Source organism: Antechinus flavipes, chromosome 3 (genome assembly GCF_016432865.1).
Source record: "Antechinus flavipes isolate AdamAnt ecotype Samford, QLD, Australia chromosome 3, AdamAnt_v2, whole genome shotgun sequence".
NCBI lineage: Eukaryota > Metazoa > Chordata > Mammalia > Dasyuromorphia > Dasyuridae > Antechinus > Antechinus flavipes.
The window spans coordinates 558836489-558856780 of NC_067400.1; the positions used below are offsets into that span (position 1 = coordinate 558836489).

General features: G+C 36.7%; 1 protein-coding gene across 1 annotated transcript in view; it reads right to left on the reverse strand.

Annotated features, from left to right (window-relative positions):
* The window catches only part of CSMD2 (CUB and Sushi multiple domains 2), a 1001023-nt gene that overhangs the window by 102464 nt on the left and 878267 nt on the right, over nucleotides 1-20292 (reverse strand). The window contains exons 41-44 of the mRNA XM_051987630.1: nucleotides 19959-20168; nucleotides 15896-16084; nucleotides 11463-11640; nucleotides 10013-10158 (exon numbers count right to left, since the gene is read on the reverse strand). Of these exons, the coding sequence (XP_051843590.1) occupies nucleotides 10013-10158; nucleotides 11463-11640; nucleotides 15896-16084; nucleotides 19959-20168 (723 nt within the window). The remainder of the gene's footprint in view (nucleotides 1-10012; nucleotides 10159-11462; nucleotides 11641-15895; nucleotides 16085-19958; nucleotides 20169-20292) is intronic.

A 20292-nucleotide genomic window follows, 5' to 3' on the forward strand; every position in this document is an offset into this window, starting at 1 on the left:
AAATTAGTATGGCAGAAATTAGGCATGGACCCACACTTAACACCATATACCAAGATAAGATCAAAATGGGTCTATGACCTAGGCATAAAGAACGAGATTATAAATAAATTAGAGGAACATAGAATAGTTTATCTCTCAGACTTGTGGAGGAGAAAGAAATTTGTGACCAAAGATGAACTAGAGACCATTACTGATCACAGAATAGAAAATTTCGATTACATCAAATTAAAAAGCTTTTGTACAAATAAAACTAATGCAAACAAGATTAGAAGGGAAGCAACAAACTGGGAAAACATTTTCACAGTTAAAGGTTCTGATAAAGGCCTCATTTCCAAAATATATAGAGAACTGACTCAAATTTATAAGAAATCAAGCCATTCTCCAATTGATAAATGGTCAAAGGATATGAACAGACAATTTTCAGAGGATGAGATTGAAACTATTACCACTCATATGAAAGAGTGTTCCAAATCATTATTGATCAGAGAAATGCAAATTAAGACAACTCTGAGATACCACTACACACCTGTCAGATTGGCTAAGATGACAGGAAAAAATAATGATGAATGTTGGAGGGGATGCGGGAAAACTGGGACACTAATGCATTGTTGGTGGAGTTGTGAACGAATCCAACCATTCTGGAGAGCAATCTGGAATTATGCCCAAAAAATTATCAAATTGTGCATACCCTTTGATCCAGCAGTGTTTCTATTGGGCTTATATCCCAAAGAAATACTAAAGAAGGGAAAGGGACCTGTATGTGCCAAAATGTTTGTAGCAGCCCTGTTTGTAGTGGCTAGAAACTGGAAAATGAATGGATGCCCATCAATTGGAGAATGGCTGGGTAAATTGTGGTATATGAATGTTATGGAATACTATTGTTCTGTAAGAAATGACCAGCAGGATGAATACAGAGAGGACTGGCGACACTTACATGAACTGATGCTAAGTGAAATGAGCAGAACCAGGAGATCATTATACACTTCGACAACGATATTGTATGAGGACATATTTTGATGGAAGTGGATTTCTTTGACAAAGAGACCTGAGTTTCAATTGATAAATGACGGACAAAAGCAGCTACACCCAAAGAAAGAACACTGGGAAACGAATGTAAACTATCTGCATTTTTGTTTTTCTTCCCGGATTATTTATACCTTCTGAATCCAATTCTCCCTATGCAACAAGAGAACTGTTCGGTTCTGCAAACATATATTGTATCTAGGATATACTGCAACATATCCAACATATAAAGGACTGCTTGCCATCTAGGGGAGGGGGTGGAGGGAGGGAGGGGGAAAAAATCGGAACAGAAACGAGTGTCAATATAATGTAATTATTAAATAAAAAATTAAAAAAAAAAGTTAACAAAAAAAAAAAAAAAAAAAAAAAAAAAAAAAAAAAAGAATTTAGAGGAGATGTCTTTGTGACCCAGCATTGCAATATCTGAGACATGGATTTACCCAGTGGTTATGCCTTTTTGGAAGAAAACTTGGTGAGACTAATGCCATAAAGCAAAATCTAGGAAGTACAGAATGCTGGATCCAGAGTCAGAATAATCATGGTTTAAATCCTTCTTTAGTATTTCTTAGATATATGACCAAGCCACTTAGCATCTCTTAGCCTCAGTTTGTAAAATAGGGAAAATATAAGCATTTGTTTCACAGGGTTGCTATACACAGAAAGCATTTCTCAAACCTGAAGTGCTTAGAAATTGCAAAGTATGAACTCATTCTTCTCAGAAATTAAGGTGATATAAACAAAAATATGTTCCTGTAATATATAGAGTAAAGCTTATTGATGTTAATTGGCTAAATGGAATTGAGGCATTAGTCACTAGTGGCTACAAGTGATGGAATATAAAGGAATGGGAGCCTGACCCAACAGATTTAGTGAAAAGACATTCTTAAACCTTCAAAAATACCTGTAGAACCTAAGGAGGAAATGCAATCTTCCTTGTTTTGAAGGAATGAATTCAAAACATATTCTGCACTGAATTAATTATTTTCACAGTCACTTTGATCATTTTCCAGAGTTGCTTTAAGAATCCAATCCAATTTGACCCCCAATTTTTGTTTTCTCCCTTCATGCTCTGAATGAAATACAATTTGAATGTATGTTTCTCTATAAATAAATAATTAATTAAAAAAAAATTTTAATAAATTTAATAAAAACACAACTAAATCAATAGTTTTTGTGGGATGAAACCAATAATGAAGATTGCAGTCCTTATTTCTGTTGTTCTTAAACGACTTAATATGGCTAAGCTGTGATATCTATACCTAATGTTTAATACATAACTAACAAGGCCAATGAAATGAGGTCTTCCTCTTTTATAACTAGAAAATTATATGAAGTTTCTCACAGGGAATAAGGAAATGGGACATTACTTTTGCCATTTCCTTGTCACATTCTTTTTTGTCCTGGTTCTCACAAATGTGGTGAACGATTCCAAAGCTAACTTTGCCATAGGTTCTCAATGACACTTGTAGTGAGTGGGTCAAAGTCATAGATATGGAGAAAAGAATTAAAATTCTGTATTCAATGATCCTACCCCACGTCATCTAAGTATAATTCTCCAGATTTTCTTCTATTAACTTTGGGGCTCATCAGACATACATACATCTATCTTTAGGTGAATGTCTAATATGTCTACTTAATAATTTGTCTTTGTTACTGGACCAGAAGCTATCTGTTTTGTGCTCCATCACCATCAACAAATCACTGAGGAATGTCTTGCCACCAAGTCATATTTACTTTACTATGTTAGTTATCTTCTCCTTAAGTAATTCTTCCAGGGCTCAGCTTACCTCTCAATTATGAATATACAAATTTTAATATAGCTTCCAAAGCTGATGTTTTCTGTGAAACACAAATGCTTTCTGAAGTTTCATTAAAACACTACAGAATGGTAGGACTATGAGTGACAAGGCAATTATGAATAAGGATATATTAAATTGAAAAAATAAGAATTAGGAAGTTATTCCCTGAAAGACAAGAGCATATGTCTTTTTAAAAGTCTTCAAACTTTATCTTAAATACTACCTCCTTGCTGAGACCGTCCTCAAATACTCTGGCTCAATGATATATTAGTCCTATTATACACTATGCCAAAAAAAGGCATTTACATTTCTTTTACTTATCATTAAATTTACTTCAACTCAACATTTATTAAGTACCTATTAGGTGCAAGGAACCATATTTGTTTCTCATTGTGTCTACTGACTTCTGAAACAAAATGCCCAACAACTCAAAATAGTATATTGTCTCATGTCCCAGAAACCCTGTCCCTGGAGTAGATACATAGTGGGTCAGAAAAGACTTATTGAATCAAATGGGCAGAAACTAAGATAGACTGAAAAGAGAGTAATAAGGAGATTAAATTCATGGGCAATTGGAAGAGATGACTCAAAATAATAGAACTGATGATGGAGAAGAACCTGAGAAAACAAAATTAAAGGGAAGGGCTCTCTTTTTTCATAAACTTTAGGTCTATGTTTTCAAGATGTATATATTTGAATAACTCAGGAGTTTCATCTTGTTCATTCAATATTTCTATCTCTCTATAGGGTAAGAGGAAAACTTGGATTCAATGTCTTGGGAAGGACAGAGAAATGTGCTGGAAGAAAAGACATTTAAAAAAATAACTAAAATATAGCACCCTTCCTACAAAAGAGGAATATATTCAGAGGTGGAAACTAGACAAATGTACATGCTTGGTCTGGACTTGTTCCCAAATTCATACTAATTTTAGGAGTTTCATCTTGTTCATTCAATATTTCTATCTCTCTATTGGGTAAGAGGAAAACTTGGATTCAGTGTCTTGGGAAGGACAGAGAAATGTGCTGGAAGAAAAGACATTTAAAAAAATAACTAAAATATAGCACCCTTCCTACAAAAGAGGAATATATTCAGAGGTGGAAACTAGACAAATGTACACACTTGGTCTGGACTTGTTCCCAAATTCATACTAACTTTAAGAAAAGTGATGAAATTCTGCCTCTGGGGCAAGAAGAGAACCAGAGACTTAGACCTGGAACACAATAAAGGATTATTAAGACAGAAGTCAGAACACCATCCCTATTAGATTACTTATGCTCAATTTTTCTACTATGGGCTGAGCTGCCCATAGTATGGGCATGACCAGGATGTCCAAGAAAAGCCCTAAGAGCCAGTGATACTACAATGAAAACCAAGCCAGACCAGAGTCAGACAGTTTCCAGTGGAGATTTTGGAATGGAAGTCTGCTGGTGAGTGATTGAGAGATTTCCTACCTCTGCCTCCCCATTATAACAAAAGTAGGAATGTGAGCCTAAAGCCACGTACCTGTCCTTCTCTCCACTTTGCCTTTACTTATACCCAAATGGAAAGTAGGATAAAGGCAAAGGTTTCTTTTAAAAATCTGTTTCTTCTTTTCCTCTCCCATTTATAGCTGCAGAATATGTGGCAATGTTTAGAGTTTTCAATTTCTTAATATGTTTGTGACACTATATTAAAAGCCAAAGTTACTTGAATCAGTGCCATTTCTGATTACTTAAATGAGAGCAGTGAGATGAAGGAAGGAAGGAGAACAAATTCAAAAAGAAAAAAAAAAGATTTAAAATACATAGTTTTTGAAACCCAATTTGGATTTTAACAGTGTTAATTGGCCAAGGGTTCAAATCATATATTTAGTTGAGACTAGATAGCCTTATGGGGAGAAGTGGAACAATTTTGGGATCTGCAACGTTTGGAGATGTTCAAGTCAATGATGGTCCAGGTGAAAACTGAAAAGAGAAAGGGGCATAAATTGCTAGGAGGGAGTTAGTTCTTCCTCTACCTAAGATAAAGAATTATTAGCAGCTCACCCTACCTTGTTTTTTTTAATGGGTTATACCATCATAGGTAGCCAAAACAAATCTATTCAGTGCTCTTTCCACTCACATGGACTTTGTACAGAGATAACAGCATATGTCCTCAATCCTGTATTGCCTACACTGTAGACCTGCTCCCAAGTGAAAATTCCTTGGACTGAGAAGTGAAGAGAAAGGTATATGGATAGGCTAAGATTTTCAAGGCCATATAAGTGTATACACATGCATAAACATGTGTACTATACCATATCCAAGCATGCACATTTAAAAATGTCACACACACATCCTAGTAGAAACTCAAAGTCCCAGGTTCACTATATGTTTTACAGCTATCAACTGTTTTTTTTCCAATTTTCTCACCAGTCTGTCTATAGAAATAATCTCATTATTTTATTGCTCATCACTCCTTCTCATTTCTGTAATAATGATTTACTTGAAATTGATAAACACCCATATCTCTCTTCTTGGCATCCAATTTGGCTTTTGTCTTACTCTCAGATTTTTTTTACCCACAAACACTAATGAGGGAGATGTCAGCAGGAAGACCTGCCTGCCAAGGCCAGGAGTAGGGTTCATAGCCAGGCTTCTTGGCCCTAGTTCTTTAAACTGATGGAAACACAAGTAAGTCCTTGCTAACACATGGTAGTGTGAGAATATAAGTAGATAAGGGAAGGGCAAGGATGCCATAGAATGCAGGAAGCAAAGAGAGCACAGGAAGGGTAGGGAAGAATAGAGCAAAAGTAGAGTAAAACAAATGTAGGAGCTGTGACCACACCAAATTGGCATTTAATATGCTTCCTTCCCCTCTCTTGTACTTCTAACACATGTGATTGATAAGACCTTAAACTGAGAAGTATCTAAGGAAACCCTCACCTCCCAGAGAACTCAGGCTAACTGCTATTAAGAAGTCAAGGAGTATGAGGAATGATTTTTTTAAAAGGCCATTGGATTTATAAATTAAAAAAAAACATTTTTAGTTGAGTGGTAAGGGTCTGAAGCCAGGTTTCAAGGGAATGAAGGATATGAAAGGAAGGTGTTAAGTCAGACAACCAATTATTAAAGTTTGGCAATAAAAGGGATGAGAAAGAGGGGATAATCACTTGATGGAATAGAGAGTGTAAAGTAAAGGTCTTTTAAAGAGGCAGACCTGGGCGAGGGGATGTTTTTAGGCTTTGGAGAGGAAAGGGTGAAAGGAGTGAAACGGAAGCTGGGGAAACAAAGAATAATAACAATCTGGAAGAAAGGGCTGAGAGGTTTATGTAAAGCCATTTATCTCAATTCTGGTGTGGTAGATGGGGCAAGCAAGTGGAAGTCAGGAAACATGGCCTCCAAACACTTCTACTAACAAGCTATGTAAAATATGGGCAAGGTAGTTTATTTATCCAGCTCCAAATTTTCTTACCTATAAAATAGGAGTTTCTTAAATTTTTTTTGTATCATGAATACCTCTGGCAACTTGGTGAAAATAATGGATACCTTTCCAAAGTAATATTTTTGAGGGCCTAAAATGTATAGTGGTAAATAAAATCAATTGTGCTAAAACATACTTATCAAAATATTTTAAAAACAAGTTTAAGGACCAGAGAACAAGAATCTTTGAAGTAGTTATCTCATAAGGTCTCTTAAAAGTCTGATATTTTAAGATAGCATGGAAAAGTCTTGCTCCAGGGAAAAAAGGAATGTCAGAAATACAAAAAGCCTTAAATATACAGAAATCTACCTCTCAAGTCCTATCCCTGTGCATTGAATCATGCAGTCAATGTGGTGTAAAGAGCATTGATGAAGACTTAAAATGATTTGAGTTATGGTCCTGGTTCTGCTGGGCAAATCATTTACATTTGGGTCTCCATTTCCTTTTTTTCTATAATGGAAATAATATTTATATCTAGGTTGTTCTGAGACTCCACTAGGATAATGGAAATGAAAATTTACACATGCTATCATGTCACTGTTAATAATCCTTGCTGTATGATCCAACCAATTTCCTTCCAATACATTTGCTACCCCTGACCTTTGGAATTCTCCAGAGATCATATGAACAATCAAAGAATTATGCACACACATCTTTCTACTGTGCATGCTGGAGGACTATAAACTTCTACTCTCTACCTTCTTCTATATACCAACATTCCCATGCAAAGATAGTGGGAACAAATTGTGGGCAGCCTTGTAGAGAATATTTTTACTTTTATCTTCATGAACATCTCATTGTCAGTAAATGTGTAGGTGTAGTTAGATCCAATCCAGGCTGCCTGGTGCCTTCTGATCCATTTTCTGACGCTGCTATTATCCTAACAATTTGGGTAACATAGGTAGGTATCTTTTAATACTGACTGAATCTTCCAGCTATGATCTCTGCATGGTGGACAATGTTTGTTGTGCAACTGCTATGTTTTTTTTTTTATCATGGTTCATTTCAAAATCAAACAGTTGCTATTGTTACTATTACAATGAAAAAGAATTAGTACAATAAAATGATTGCCATCCTCCCAAAATAAGCCAATTTTTAATACCAATATTCTACTTGTGTTGTATGAATGAGATCCATGGGACAGTATTAGTCTTCATAAACTCAAAAGAATAAAGAGACAACATGTATCAAAGGGTTTTAAGATAAGAAATAAAAACTATTAAGAACTGGACTAAAGGATATAATAAATTATAGGGAAAATAGACGGCTCATATATCAAATGAGAGAAATAACTAATAAATAGTTTGAGTGCTCTACTGATATCCTAAGAAGCCCTTCAAAACAACAGATGGACACTTTGAGGAAAATTTAAGGTAGGAGATCAACAAAAATAGTATGGGATGATCAGGCATACAATACTGAGTGTAATATCCCCATTAATAAAATTGCATATCCACCTGGGTATTAAAAATGGATTATATTCATGCACACACTAATAATAATCCATTACAACTTTGTGGTACTTTGTAGTTTCCAATGTTCTTTCCTGACCCTTTTTTTTCCATCCATTTCTCATAGGACCATAACTAAATATAAATTAACAGTGTGAAGCAAAAATAAAAAAGTGAAGGTAATTTGGACACTCTTAATGGGAACACAGTTTGCAGGAATAGGGAAGTGTTATTTGCTCTATTACCTATTACAATTGGATACCTCTGTAGGTTGTGTTGTTCATTTCTGGTAGAAACAGTTTAGAAATGATATTGATAAGCTGGAGAGGAAGACCACCAAGATGGGGAAGTACTCTGAATCTATGTTATATAAGAGTTGATTGGAAGAAGTGGGGATGTTCCATTAATCTATAAAGAGGAAAGGGGGGTTGTGGCTGTCTTCAATTATTTGTCACATGGAACAGAGGTCATATAGAACAGAGGGCAAAGCCAGGAGCAATGTGTTGTCAAGAGGTATATTTAGGCTGTGTGTGTGTGTGTGTGTGTGTGTGTGTGTGTGTGTGTGTGTGTGTGTTTTGAGGGAGAGGAAAGCAGGGGTGTATCAGATTTTTAAAAAAGAAAAGAAAATTGATTAGGAGTCTCCAAAAGTAGAATGGACTGTCTTGATAGGATTCCCCTTATTGGAGGTCTCAGAGCAGAAACTATATGAGCATTTATTTTGTTTCTTTGTTATGCTGAGGCTTCATTTTAGTATATAGATTGATCACTTTTTTCCAACTTAAATTCTGTGTGAGTGGTTGGGGAGAGATTAATTTCCTTATCTGATAACTCAGAAAATGAGCATCTAGCTGGAGCTGGTATGTGAAATTTTTTTAAAAGAAAAGAAAAAGAGACTTCTTATTAATAGGACTCTCCAAAAGTAGAATGGACTGTTTTGGTAGGATTCCCCTCATTGGAGATCCCAAGCAGAACCCATATGAGCGTTTGTTTTGTTTGTTTGTTATATTGAGGCTTCCTTTTAGCATATACTAAAGCCATTTTTTCAACTCATTTTCTATGAGAATGATTGGTGAGAGATTAATTTCCCTATCTGGCAACTTGGGAAATGAGCATCTTATCCAAAGTGACACAGCAAACCAGTGGTAGAGCTGGGATTAGAACAGATGCCTCCTGATTTCAAGTGCAGTATCTAACAACCTCTTATTCACAGAAACATACAGTGTTAATAAACCCACATCCATATGCAGATGCACCCACTATACATGCACACCCACATACACACATACATACATAGAGAAGGTGGGGAAGGGAAGGCACTTACCATTTATTAAGTGACTATTATGTGCCAGGGACTTTGCTAAGCACTTTACAAAGATTTTCCCATTTGATCCTCATAACAAGGAAGTGAAGTAAGTACTTTCGTTTTATATTTGAGAAAACTGAAGCAGACAGAGGTTAAGTTACTTGCCCAGAATCAACTGAAGCAGACAAAAGTTAAGTTACTTGCCCAGAATCAAAACAACATCAAAATGTCTCAGGCTGAATTTGAAGTCAGGATACTGACTTCTTAGACCAATGCTCTACCTACTGAGCTACCTAGAATAAACTAGGCCAAACCGGTAGAGCCACCCAACAAGACTTTAAAAATTTTTTTTACTATTTTTTTAAGAGTAACATAATTAAGAGACATATAATTTTAAAAACTGTTGGCTGTGTGTGTGTGTTAAATGCATGTGAATGTGTGTTTATTAAGAGTATGTTTTTCTGTGAATAAGTCACTTAGATATTGTACTTGAAGTCAGGAAGCATCAGTTCTAATTCAAGCAACCACAAGAGGGAGACAAAGCCTGATTCTAAAAAAATACCAAACAAACCAAAAAGAAAAAAAAAAAAATTCCTGCCCAGGATTTTCCCACACTGTCTATTGCCGGCTGGTCCCTAATGACTAATAAACCCCTAAATCATCCCTATGAGATACATAAAAATACTCATGGTTTCTTTAGGTAGGCTCAAACACCAAAGAAAGTAGTGGGTTTGTGAACAGCCATGAAGATTAGGATGGGACCCTGGACAGCCAATATTTCAGACAGTGACTGACCCGGAGGAATAAGTTATCACATATTATGATACAGATATGAGGTGGTATACTCATCCCTTAAGGACCTATCAGGGCTTGAATTATGTATATGAAACAACCTGACATATCCTCTTATGAACTTTTTATCCCCTGCCCAAATCCAATGACCAATGGGTCTTGACCATTGTGGACCCTGTCCATACCCAGGGATGATACTGACCAGAGAAGGCAATGACGAAGATCCCACCCACTGCTGCATCGCTGTGGAATTTGAGCAGGACCTGGTTGGATGAGCTCTGGGTTATTTTCTTGGCCGAGCTGCGGGTGAAGACTCCCAACTGGGGAGCTGTCTGCTGGGGCCCATCCCTGTCAGCCAGAAAGAAGGCTGTCAGTGTGATGTCAAGTTTATAATGGCTGGCCCCATGGATGCCTCCCAAGAGAGATCTGGTGATAGGTTAAATTCTTTTCTCACTAAACAACATCATTCCCCAAAGTGACTCATGGTGGGTTTAGAAAATCCAGTTTCATGAATTTCTTTGTGGCACAAAATTAATTTCCTATGTCTGGTTAGGAGAATTCCAGTCTAATCTACATTCATGTGAGCATTCTCTGTCTTCTTCATTAATATCTCTCTGTCACTTCCTTTGGCATCACGATCAAAACAGTTTCTCTAAGAAGCTTTTTCTGATTGGCCTTATCCCACACAGACTACATCTTGATACTTTATTTTATAGTATTATTTTTGTTATTCATAAGGATTAGGAGAATGTCATTAATGTCTTCCCATTTCCCTGACATCCTGAAAGGTAAAAAGATACTACCCTCTCATCACCCTTTAAGTCTCCCTGCTGAGAGGGAAAACTCAGTTTCTTCATGGAATGAAAAGAATACTGGATAAAGCCAGGATTAGAATGAAATCCCAGTTTTGTTGCTTAGTATTTGAGTGGCCTATGGCAAGGCACTTAATTTGACTGTTTCAATTTCCTTGCTTATCTAAAGAGGGACTACACCTGATGATTTCTAGGATTCCTTCCAGGTCTAGTTTTTGCTATTCTTCTATACTCTTAAGAGCTCACTTCGTTGATTAGGAAATCAGATAAAGTAAAAGCAAATCCTGCTACAGAAAACTCAATGAACCCTCAAATGAATGTCTCAGGGTCCCATTCACTGCTATTTTCAGTGCATGAGCTCTAGGAAGGACAGCAGGGACTACCTGGATTCCTGAATCAATTAGGATTTTTTGGGGGGTTTTCATTTGTTTTTTGAGGGAAAGATAGGACAGCTACTCTATTAGGTCCTCCCAGCCTTTCCAGGAGACAATTCCATAGTCTTCCAAACCCATTCAACCAGCATCTTTGAAATAACTTATAGCAACAGTATTTTCTTTGCTAATAGAGACAGCTCATCTAGCAATAATTAATTTGACTTGGGGATACATACACTGAAGAGTCTGTGTTGGTATGGGTAGATGGGTAAGAGGGGGCTAGCTAATTAATCAGACCAAGAAAATATTCTCAAATCATTAGTAAAATGATCTTATAGACCCTAGGCTATCCTGTATATGGATTGGGGAAAGCTGAGTTTGAAGGGAATGCTTTGCATAGATAACATCCCAGGTAGATATAAGACTGGTAATAGGAACATTCCTCCCCACATTTAAAACCCCTTACCAGATAGTGATGAAGTCATTGTCCGGTTCCATCTGCAGCAAGCTGAAGTTGAAGTGTATACCATGGCCAGGAGGCACAGTGAAGAGCCAAGTGCAATCCTGAGAGTTGGGATATGGGTTAGGGAAACCAGGGGAGTAGACAGTGCCATTGTATAAGGTGATGTTCCCTCCGCAGGGGACTGTCAGAGTAGGAAACAAACAGAAAGAACTATATTTAGAGAGTTCCATCAATCTGGAGGACTCAGGAAGCCTTCCATGCGCCTATCCATCTATCATTTCCCCCAGTGCAACTAGCTGTCCCTTAAAGAGCTCATCTGATAGTGGGGAAAAGGGGATGGGGAAAAAGATCCTGGAGGGGGATTCTTCTAATAGGCCCCATCCAGGCCAGACCCTCACTGTCCCAGTACAGCCCATGCTCATTCTTTCATTCATGCTGCCCCTCCCACCTGGAATGAGAGGCAGGAAGCATGCTAACACAAGAGTGCTGGCCTTGGAATCAGAAGCCTGGGGTTTGATTCCCAGCCCCACCACTTACTAGCTGTGTGAACTTGAGCAAGTCATCCCAACTCTCTGAGCCTCAGTTTGCTCATCTGTAAAAAATGAGGATAATAATACCTGCCCTATCTTTCTTTCAGAGTTGTAAAGATAATGTTTGGTAAATTGCATACCACTAAATACATGTGAACTATTTTGTTCTACATCTATCAAATCTTACCTGTCCTTTAAGAACCAGTACAAGCTCTACAAACTGTGGGAAGTCTTTGCTGACCAAACAAGTGCTGATCTCACTTGTTGCTGGACCTTTCCTAGAACATGAGACACTCTACATATTGTAGGAATCATCTTGAGCTATGGGTCTTTCCTCAGCTTTACTGTGAGCTCCCCTAAGAATATGAATGGCAGAGGAGAAAGAATCTTATAAATCATTTCATCTAACTCACATCGGTCTGAAAAGGAAAGCCCAAAACAACCATGCAAAGTCTTCAGATAGCTTTAGCCTGAAGCCTTCTAAGGGTACCACTTGCTGAAGGAACCCATTTTACTTCTGATAATCTCTAAATTTAAGGAAAATTTCACCTAAATTAAGCTGAAATCTGTTTCTTTAAAGTTCCACCCATTGCTCCTAGGTCTACTCTTGAATGCTAAATCTAATTCCTGTTCTGCATAAAAAGCATTCTTTATAGCTTGAAGACAACTATTACACCTTCTCTAAATTGTCAGCCTCTCAAGCTAACCCATCCTTTTATTTCATAGTTCTAATTTGCAAATGTTAATTCTAAAATAAATTCAAAACTAAAGACAATATTTTAGATGTGATACAATGAGGAAATAGCCAAACAGGACCACTATTTCCTTTGTTTTAAACATTAAATTTCTATTAATATAGCTGAAGATAATTTATTGGCTGACATGTCACCAATTCACACTGAATCTGTTATTTGGTAAATCCTTTGATTTTTCTTGGAGGAACTGATTTTCAGTCATATTCCCTTCATCCATATTTGTGTGGAAGATTCAGACTTTCATGGGAAACCTTCTTATGGTTTAAAAAGATCCATTGGTTGAGTTTACCAGAAAAACAGATTTTAACTTAATGCAAGTAAAAATTTAGTTATAGCTGTCAAAAAAATGGAATGGGATAAAACTATGTTTTTGTTACTAGAATTCTTTAAAAGAAAAACAAATAATTACTTGGGAACGCTGAAGAGAAAGCTCAGTTATAGGCTGGAAAAGATGACTTCTGAAAACCTTTACATTTCTCAGATTCAAACTCTATTTTGTAGTTAAGAAAATGAAGGCTCAGAGATTAAATGGCAGGCCCACAGTCACAGCTAGTAAGTGGTGGAGCCCAGGTTCAAAGCCCATCTTTTGTATCCAAATACTGCATTCTTTCTACTCCCACTGCCAAAGGGAATGTCTCAGTTTGCACTATAATCATGTGCACTCAGCTGTTTTGTAAAATCTATTTTAAAAATATGCAGTTTCTTAAATTTTCAATGTGTGTACTCTCCATAGCTCATTAGAACAGAGTTTCCCATAGGATGGAGGTTCAACTCTACATTTACACTTGGAGTTCCGTACAGTGTATTCCTACTGCACCACTGTCCACACTGTCACCTAACAGTACCTACAACTGCTCTCCCCTCAAAACTGGACACCTACATCAGCCTCTATAAGACTATGAAGGAGTCAATCTCAGTTTCTTACTAGATCCCAACTACTGTGATTCACTGCCTCACCCTGAATGAATGATAAGTTGGCCAGAAATATTGACTCTGATGAAGTTGAGCCTGAGGTCCAGGATCATCAATGGCATACTGTTTATGAGAAAGGATTATTTTTCTTAGTTTATTAACTTTAATCTCTTCTTCTTGTGTTCTCTCAATCCCAAAATCTAATCATTTGTCAAATTTTTTGTCATTTCTACCTTTATAATATTCCCCATTCCTTCCCTTTCTCATTCCTTACATGACTACCAGCCTAGTTCAGGCCCATATCATCTCTTACCTGGACTGCATTCCAATAAACTCTCAATGCTCTTCCTTTCTTGAGCTTCTACAACTATCGCTCACCATCCAACATATATTCCATGAAGTTTTTAGATACTGTACTAAATCACAGTTCTGATCATTTCACTATCCTACTTTAAAAAAAAAAAAAACAAATCTTCAGTGGCTCCCTAAATCTTTTAGGATCAAATCTAAACTCTTCTCTTTGACTTTTATAATTCCTCACAACTTGACCCTAAACTATCTTTCCAACTTTAATTTCCTTGTTACATTCCGCAGTGTTGCTAGACTAGTTTTCTAACACAAAATATTTCTCTTCCCACTTCTTTGCCTTTGCACTGACTATCCCATATCTAAAATGTACTCATCATCCTTCTGCGGCTTAGAATTTTCTGATTTCTCTCCCCTCAGCTGCTTTTCACTTCAAAATTACATGGGATTTAGAACATATTTTGTATATTTATGTATGGATGGATAAAAGTATATGTATATATACATTGATACATATATGTATATAACTATATTTTACATATAGACATGTATTTTGAACTATATTACATATAGTTTTTATGTGCATGCATTAATATAAATATATAGACTCATATATATGTTATATTTATGTAAAAATACACGCACATTTTCTCCTCACATGAAATGTACACTCCTTGTAGCAGGCAATAACTGTTTCATTTTTGTCTTTATATCTTAAATAGGAAATTAATAAATGTTTATTGATGGAATAAACTTTCATCATTTTTTGAGCAATTTGTCAGCATGGTTTCAAACCTACCAGATGTATCATGGAGAGCAGATACATATCAGATATACTTTGCTAGCTACCCTTTGGGGATAGGAGGTTGGAACCACAGAATTCCATTCAATCCAATCAGATTCGATTGATCAGATATTTATCAAGTGCAAAAACAAAAACAAAACAGCCCAGATGTAGAGGAAAGGATACAACATATCCCTGAGGAATTAAATGCAACATTGTTTCAAGAAGGGAGAAGTGCTACAAACTTGGATGTCCAAGAAGACCATGTAAGAGGCTGGGCTTTGATGGAAGTTAGGGGCTCCATGTGAGGACATTTTAGATATGGGGGACCATTGGAGCACAAACATCCAGGTGAGAGATTGGATATGGGCTAAAGGAATATCTTGACAGGTCAGTTTTACCTAGATGAAAAGTGTATTATAGGGAGTAGTAAGGGGATGGAAAGATAGATAGAAACTAGGTTGAGGATTTTGTATTTTACGCTAGAAACTATTGACAATTTTTAAATATGGAGGTAATAAATCCAAATCTGTGTTTTATAAATATTAACTTGGCAGCAACTTTATGGAGGAAAGACTGGAGGGGAAAGTGTTGGGACAAAGGGAAATCTACTAGAATGTTATTACAACAATTCAAGGAAGAGAAAAGGAGGGTCTTAACTGAAGTAGAGCTATGTAAATGGAGAAAAGAAAATGCATGTGCAAGACTTTGTGAGAATATGGTCAACTATACTTTGCAAGCGATTAGATTTTGAGCTTAAGAAAAAGAGAAGAGTCAAGGATAACTCTAAGATTGTGAAACTGAATGGTTATATTCTCCAATAGAATGTAACGATATACACAACATGAAGGAAAAGGCAACTGCAGGACAAGACCCCTGTAACTATACTTCCAATGCTAGGAAGATCCTACATTGCTTCGTTTTTCTTCCTTCTTATATTTACTATCTCTGACGAAGGAATTATAGCTCATCTAATGTAACTAACACTAGAAATTTCAATACTTCTTATGCATTAAATATATTGGTAAATTGCAACTGTTACCAAAAAGGAAGTACTGTTACTATCCCTGGTACTTAAGCCATATTTGTTTCCTTGTATTCCTGTGATTCAGGTCTTTAGCTTTCTCCATTTTACAAATAGCGCCATACCTTCACACCTGGGCAAAGGATGATCCCAGTTCCGATTAGTGCCATGTAGGCAAGTAAGCACTGGGTGGCCAATCAATTGATATCCTGGGAGGCATTCAAAGGTCACTGACTGTCCAACATTGTATCCAGCTCCTCTCACAATGCCATTGGCAAAGGGTTCTGGGTCTGGGCACTCTTGGAGCTCGTAGGCTGGAAATGAAAAGAAAAATATGTTAAGTTACTTCTGCTAGACTGTATCTTTTAGATTTGCATCCATATAAAAGATGAAATGTTTTCTTCTGATATTAGTGGCACCATGAGTATGAGAAGAGAGATGGAATAGAAGATCTTTGATATCTATTCTAATATATTGTAAAAGTGTATCTCTATGCTCTTATGTCATACTGGAACTCCTATTTTGGATGAATAGTTCTTAAGTCAAAACTATTATAGTTGCTAGGAATTTCTTTCAGCTGCTTGTGAAGACCAAGTTAACACCTTGGATACCTTAGAATCATCCGGAGTCAGGATAAGCAAAAGTCCTTGGTTTTTATTCTTGGTCTTTAGGGGTAGAAGTGAAGGGAATGGACACAGGATCTCCGTGACTTTCCTTTTCCACCTCCACTGCCCAAGTGCCTCTGGCTTTTCTCACTCCACCCCTTAATCCTTCCACAATTCTCTGTATACACCAAAAGATTGAACCAGCACAGAATAGTGGGAAGGGCCATTTTCCAAGCATATGCTAATAGAATATTGCCCAATTGATAGTTAGCCTTAAGTGCTCGGTTGTCCAATCTCAGTGCATCAACTCAAGAGTTTCATATCTTTATAGATGCTTAGAATAATCAAACTGTTTCATCAATCTGCTATGGAGAAAAAAGTAACTAATCAATGAGTCTAATCCCTGTATAGCTGATAACAGGCTCCCTCAGGGAAAGTTCACTCTAGTTCCAGAATATTTTTCATTTCTTTTCTGGATTTCCTTTACTAACTTCATGGAAAAACATCAGGGATCAGTACTTCCTCACTGGTCCACACCTAATTCCCCAGAATAAGCTAAATGAATCATGATTTTCATTCTTCCCCTTGCACAACCACCCCATACACAAGAGCAAAGTATTTGTCTCAAAGTCAAAGTCAAACATAGAATAATAAACACTTATCATCCATTTCCACAGAACAAGAAAATTCAATTTTGTCAAATTATTGACATGCTTTGTTGTTAAGTCTGTATTCTTGTTCCTTTGGAATAATCTGATTTATCTTTTAAAGCCCAATTCTGAATGCTTCCTCTTCTAGTAATCCTCCCCTGATTCCTTCAATCAGTAATAATCTTTTCCCCTCTAGAACTATTATAGTCCTTTAATGGACAAAATAGTGTTATTTTGCATTATAGTGGCATGTATTATTTGAAGGCAATAGAATTTTAGTCAAATCAACTTTAACTTCCATGATAGCAGGGATTATGTCTCCTTTAATTCTATACCTTTCCCAGTGCCTGACATGATACTCTGCACATAGCACAATAAAAGTAATATCTGTTGAACTGAAGCTAACTGAACTAAAATCAAAGGAGTGGAAATTACAGGGAAACAGATTTTCTCCTCCCTCACCCCCATTTCACACGATAAAGTGACTTTACTTCCCACGAAGGCTCTCCCTTCTACTTGATCAAGTGATCCCATTTTCAACTGGATTCAAATTGTATTCAACAATCCAACAGATTGCTTTCTCTTTCATGCCCACTCTTTCACTTACTTTCAATCTCCCCTTGTTTATTGTTTATTGACATTTCCAATGGCTTACAAACATGCCAATATCTCTGCCATCCTAAAATAAAACCCTCACTTGGTCTTTCTATCCCCAATAATTATCATCCTATATCTCTTCTGCCTTTTGTAGCTAAATTCATTGAAAAGAAGTAATCTAGAGTAAGCTCTTCCACTTTTTTTCTTCTGATTCTCTCTTTAATCCTTTATAATCTGGTTCCTGATCTTTTCATTCCATAGAAATGCTTCTTTCCAAGGTTACTAATGATCTTTTAGTGGCCAAATCAAATGGTCTTTCTCAATCCTCATTCTATTTGACCTTTCTACAGTCTTTAACACTGTGGATCATGTCCTCAATGGCCTTTTCTCTCTAAATTTCTGAGACATAATTCTCTCCTGATTTACCTCCTACATATCTGAATAGTCCTATTCTGTATCTCTATCTGTATATTATCCTCCAGATCACTATAGATCTTCCTCAGGGTTCTGACCTGTGATCTTTTCTCTTCTCCCTCTATCCTACTTCATTTGATAATCCCATCGGCTCCCATGGATTGAAATACCATCTTTATGCTGGTGATTCTCAAATCAGGCAACACCATTTTCTCCATTCTTCAGACTTGCAAACTAGGAGTTATCTGGGATTCCTTTCTCTCATCCCTCATATCCAAGCTGTTGCCAAAATTTGGCAGTTTCACCTTTGCACCATCTCTTGAATATACCTCCTTTTTTCTTTGACACCGCCATCATTCTAGTGCAGGCACTCATCACATATCTGAACTGTTATAATAGGCTTTTTGCAGAATCTGCTTGCCTTGAGTCTCTCCCCATTCTAATCTAACCATCATTTAGTTATTAATTTTCAGAAAGTAGAGGCCTTCTCCTATCATCTCATGCCACTTTAAAAACCTCCAGTGGCTTCCTATTGCCTCTAAGATGAAATACAAAATGCTCTGTTGGGTCTTCAACACCCAGCCTCTTCCTACCTTTCTAGCCTTCTTATAACTTACTCCCCTACAGGTACTCTTCAAACCATGATTATTGTCCTAGCTGTTCCACATGTAAAATACTCCATCTCTCACGTATAGTTATTTTCATTAACTACCTCCCATGCCTGGATTGTTCTCCCTTCTCCCCTAGAGTACTGATTTCCTTGACTCCCTTTTAAAATTCACCTAAAATGCCCTCTTTCATTGGAAGTCTTCCCAATCCCCTCTTGGTTCCACTACCTAACCTCTATTTTTCTATTTATCCTGTATATAGTTTCTATTTATCCTGTATTTCATTTATTTTACTCACACATACACATGTATATAGATGCATATACACACACACACACATATATACATATACATAAATATGTAGCCTTTGTTTTGTTATCATTTTTATCACCACCACTTAGCACAGTACCTGGCACATAGTAAATACTTAATAAATGTTTATTGATTGTTTGAACTAATTGACTTCTGAGGTCTCTTTTAACTCTGTGTGTCTGTAACTGTGATTTTATTTAATCTTAAAATCATCTCCAAATAATAAGAAACTGGATAATCCTAAACTTGATCATGTAGCCAATGAAAGCTAAACTAAGGTTCCATATATTCCAAACTATTTAACTCTTATCTTTTGAGAGTCCAAGGTCAAAGAGTCTGGGAGAGTAAGGATAAGATTGTGGAAAAAAAATCCCCTAACTCCCTACTATTTATCTCCTGACTCCATGTTTTTTTTTTCCTCTTTGGATAAGGTCTCACAGGTATATTATCCTATGACACACAAAACCTTTCAGGGTTTGCTAAAAGTTCATGGTTAGCCTGGACAGGAAAAACAAAATTTATGCTACATAATGTTAAGGCAAATGCAAAGCCCTTCCTTCTCCAGCAGGCTCAAAGTGTTGTTCTGTCTTCTACCAGACCTGACAATTCTACCTTTAGAGTTTTTAATGGATCGATAATCTTTTATATTTCTAGAGTACTTTGTTTATAAAACATTGCCACAGTTGTATTCCCTATGACTCTCACAATAGTCCTCCATTTGGAAGGCAGGGTAGGATATCTATTTCATAGATTATAGAATTGGGGAGATTAACAATGGCACACCACTGGTAAGTAACAGAACAGGGAATAAAACCAAGTTTTTTTTTTAACTTTTTTTTCTTTTTTTCCCCCAACCCTCCTTGAATCTTTCTCATTCTTATTATTCTCCTCTTCTCTCTGAAATATACTAAACTAGAGTTGGTAGGGAAGAGGTGTGAGGAGAAGGAGGAATAAAGCAAAGGGTGATGGAGAAGAGAGGGAAAATTCATTCATTCTCTTTACCTTGATATTCTAGCTTAAATCCTGGACGGTTCTGTGAGTGATCACTGTGAAAATAGACTGTTGTCTCGTGAGATGTTGAGAGCAGGGAGCCTGGCAAGTCGTTTCCGCTGAACTTTCCAATCACATGGCTAGTTTCATAGGGCCCATTTCGAATTTCAATGAAGTCATGATTGGGTTCAGTGGAGAAGTTCAAGAACTGTATATGAGCTCCTAAAAAAAAAAGGAATCATCAATAGATAGGCTCATAGGCTCTATAGTTATTATTCAAAATTTCATTCCAACCCATCTAATTTCTGTTACCTATTCCTGTTTAAGCCAAATGTCAGGACTCACA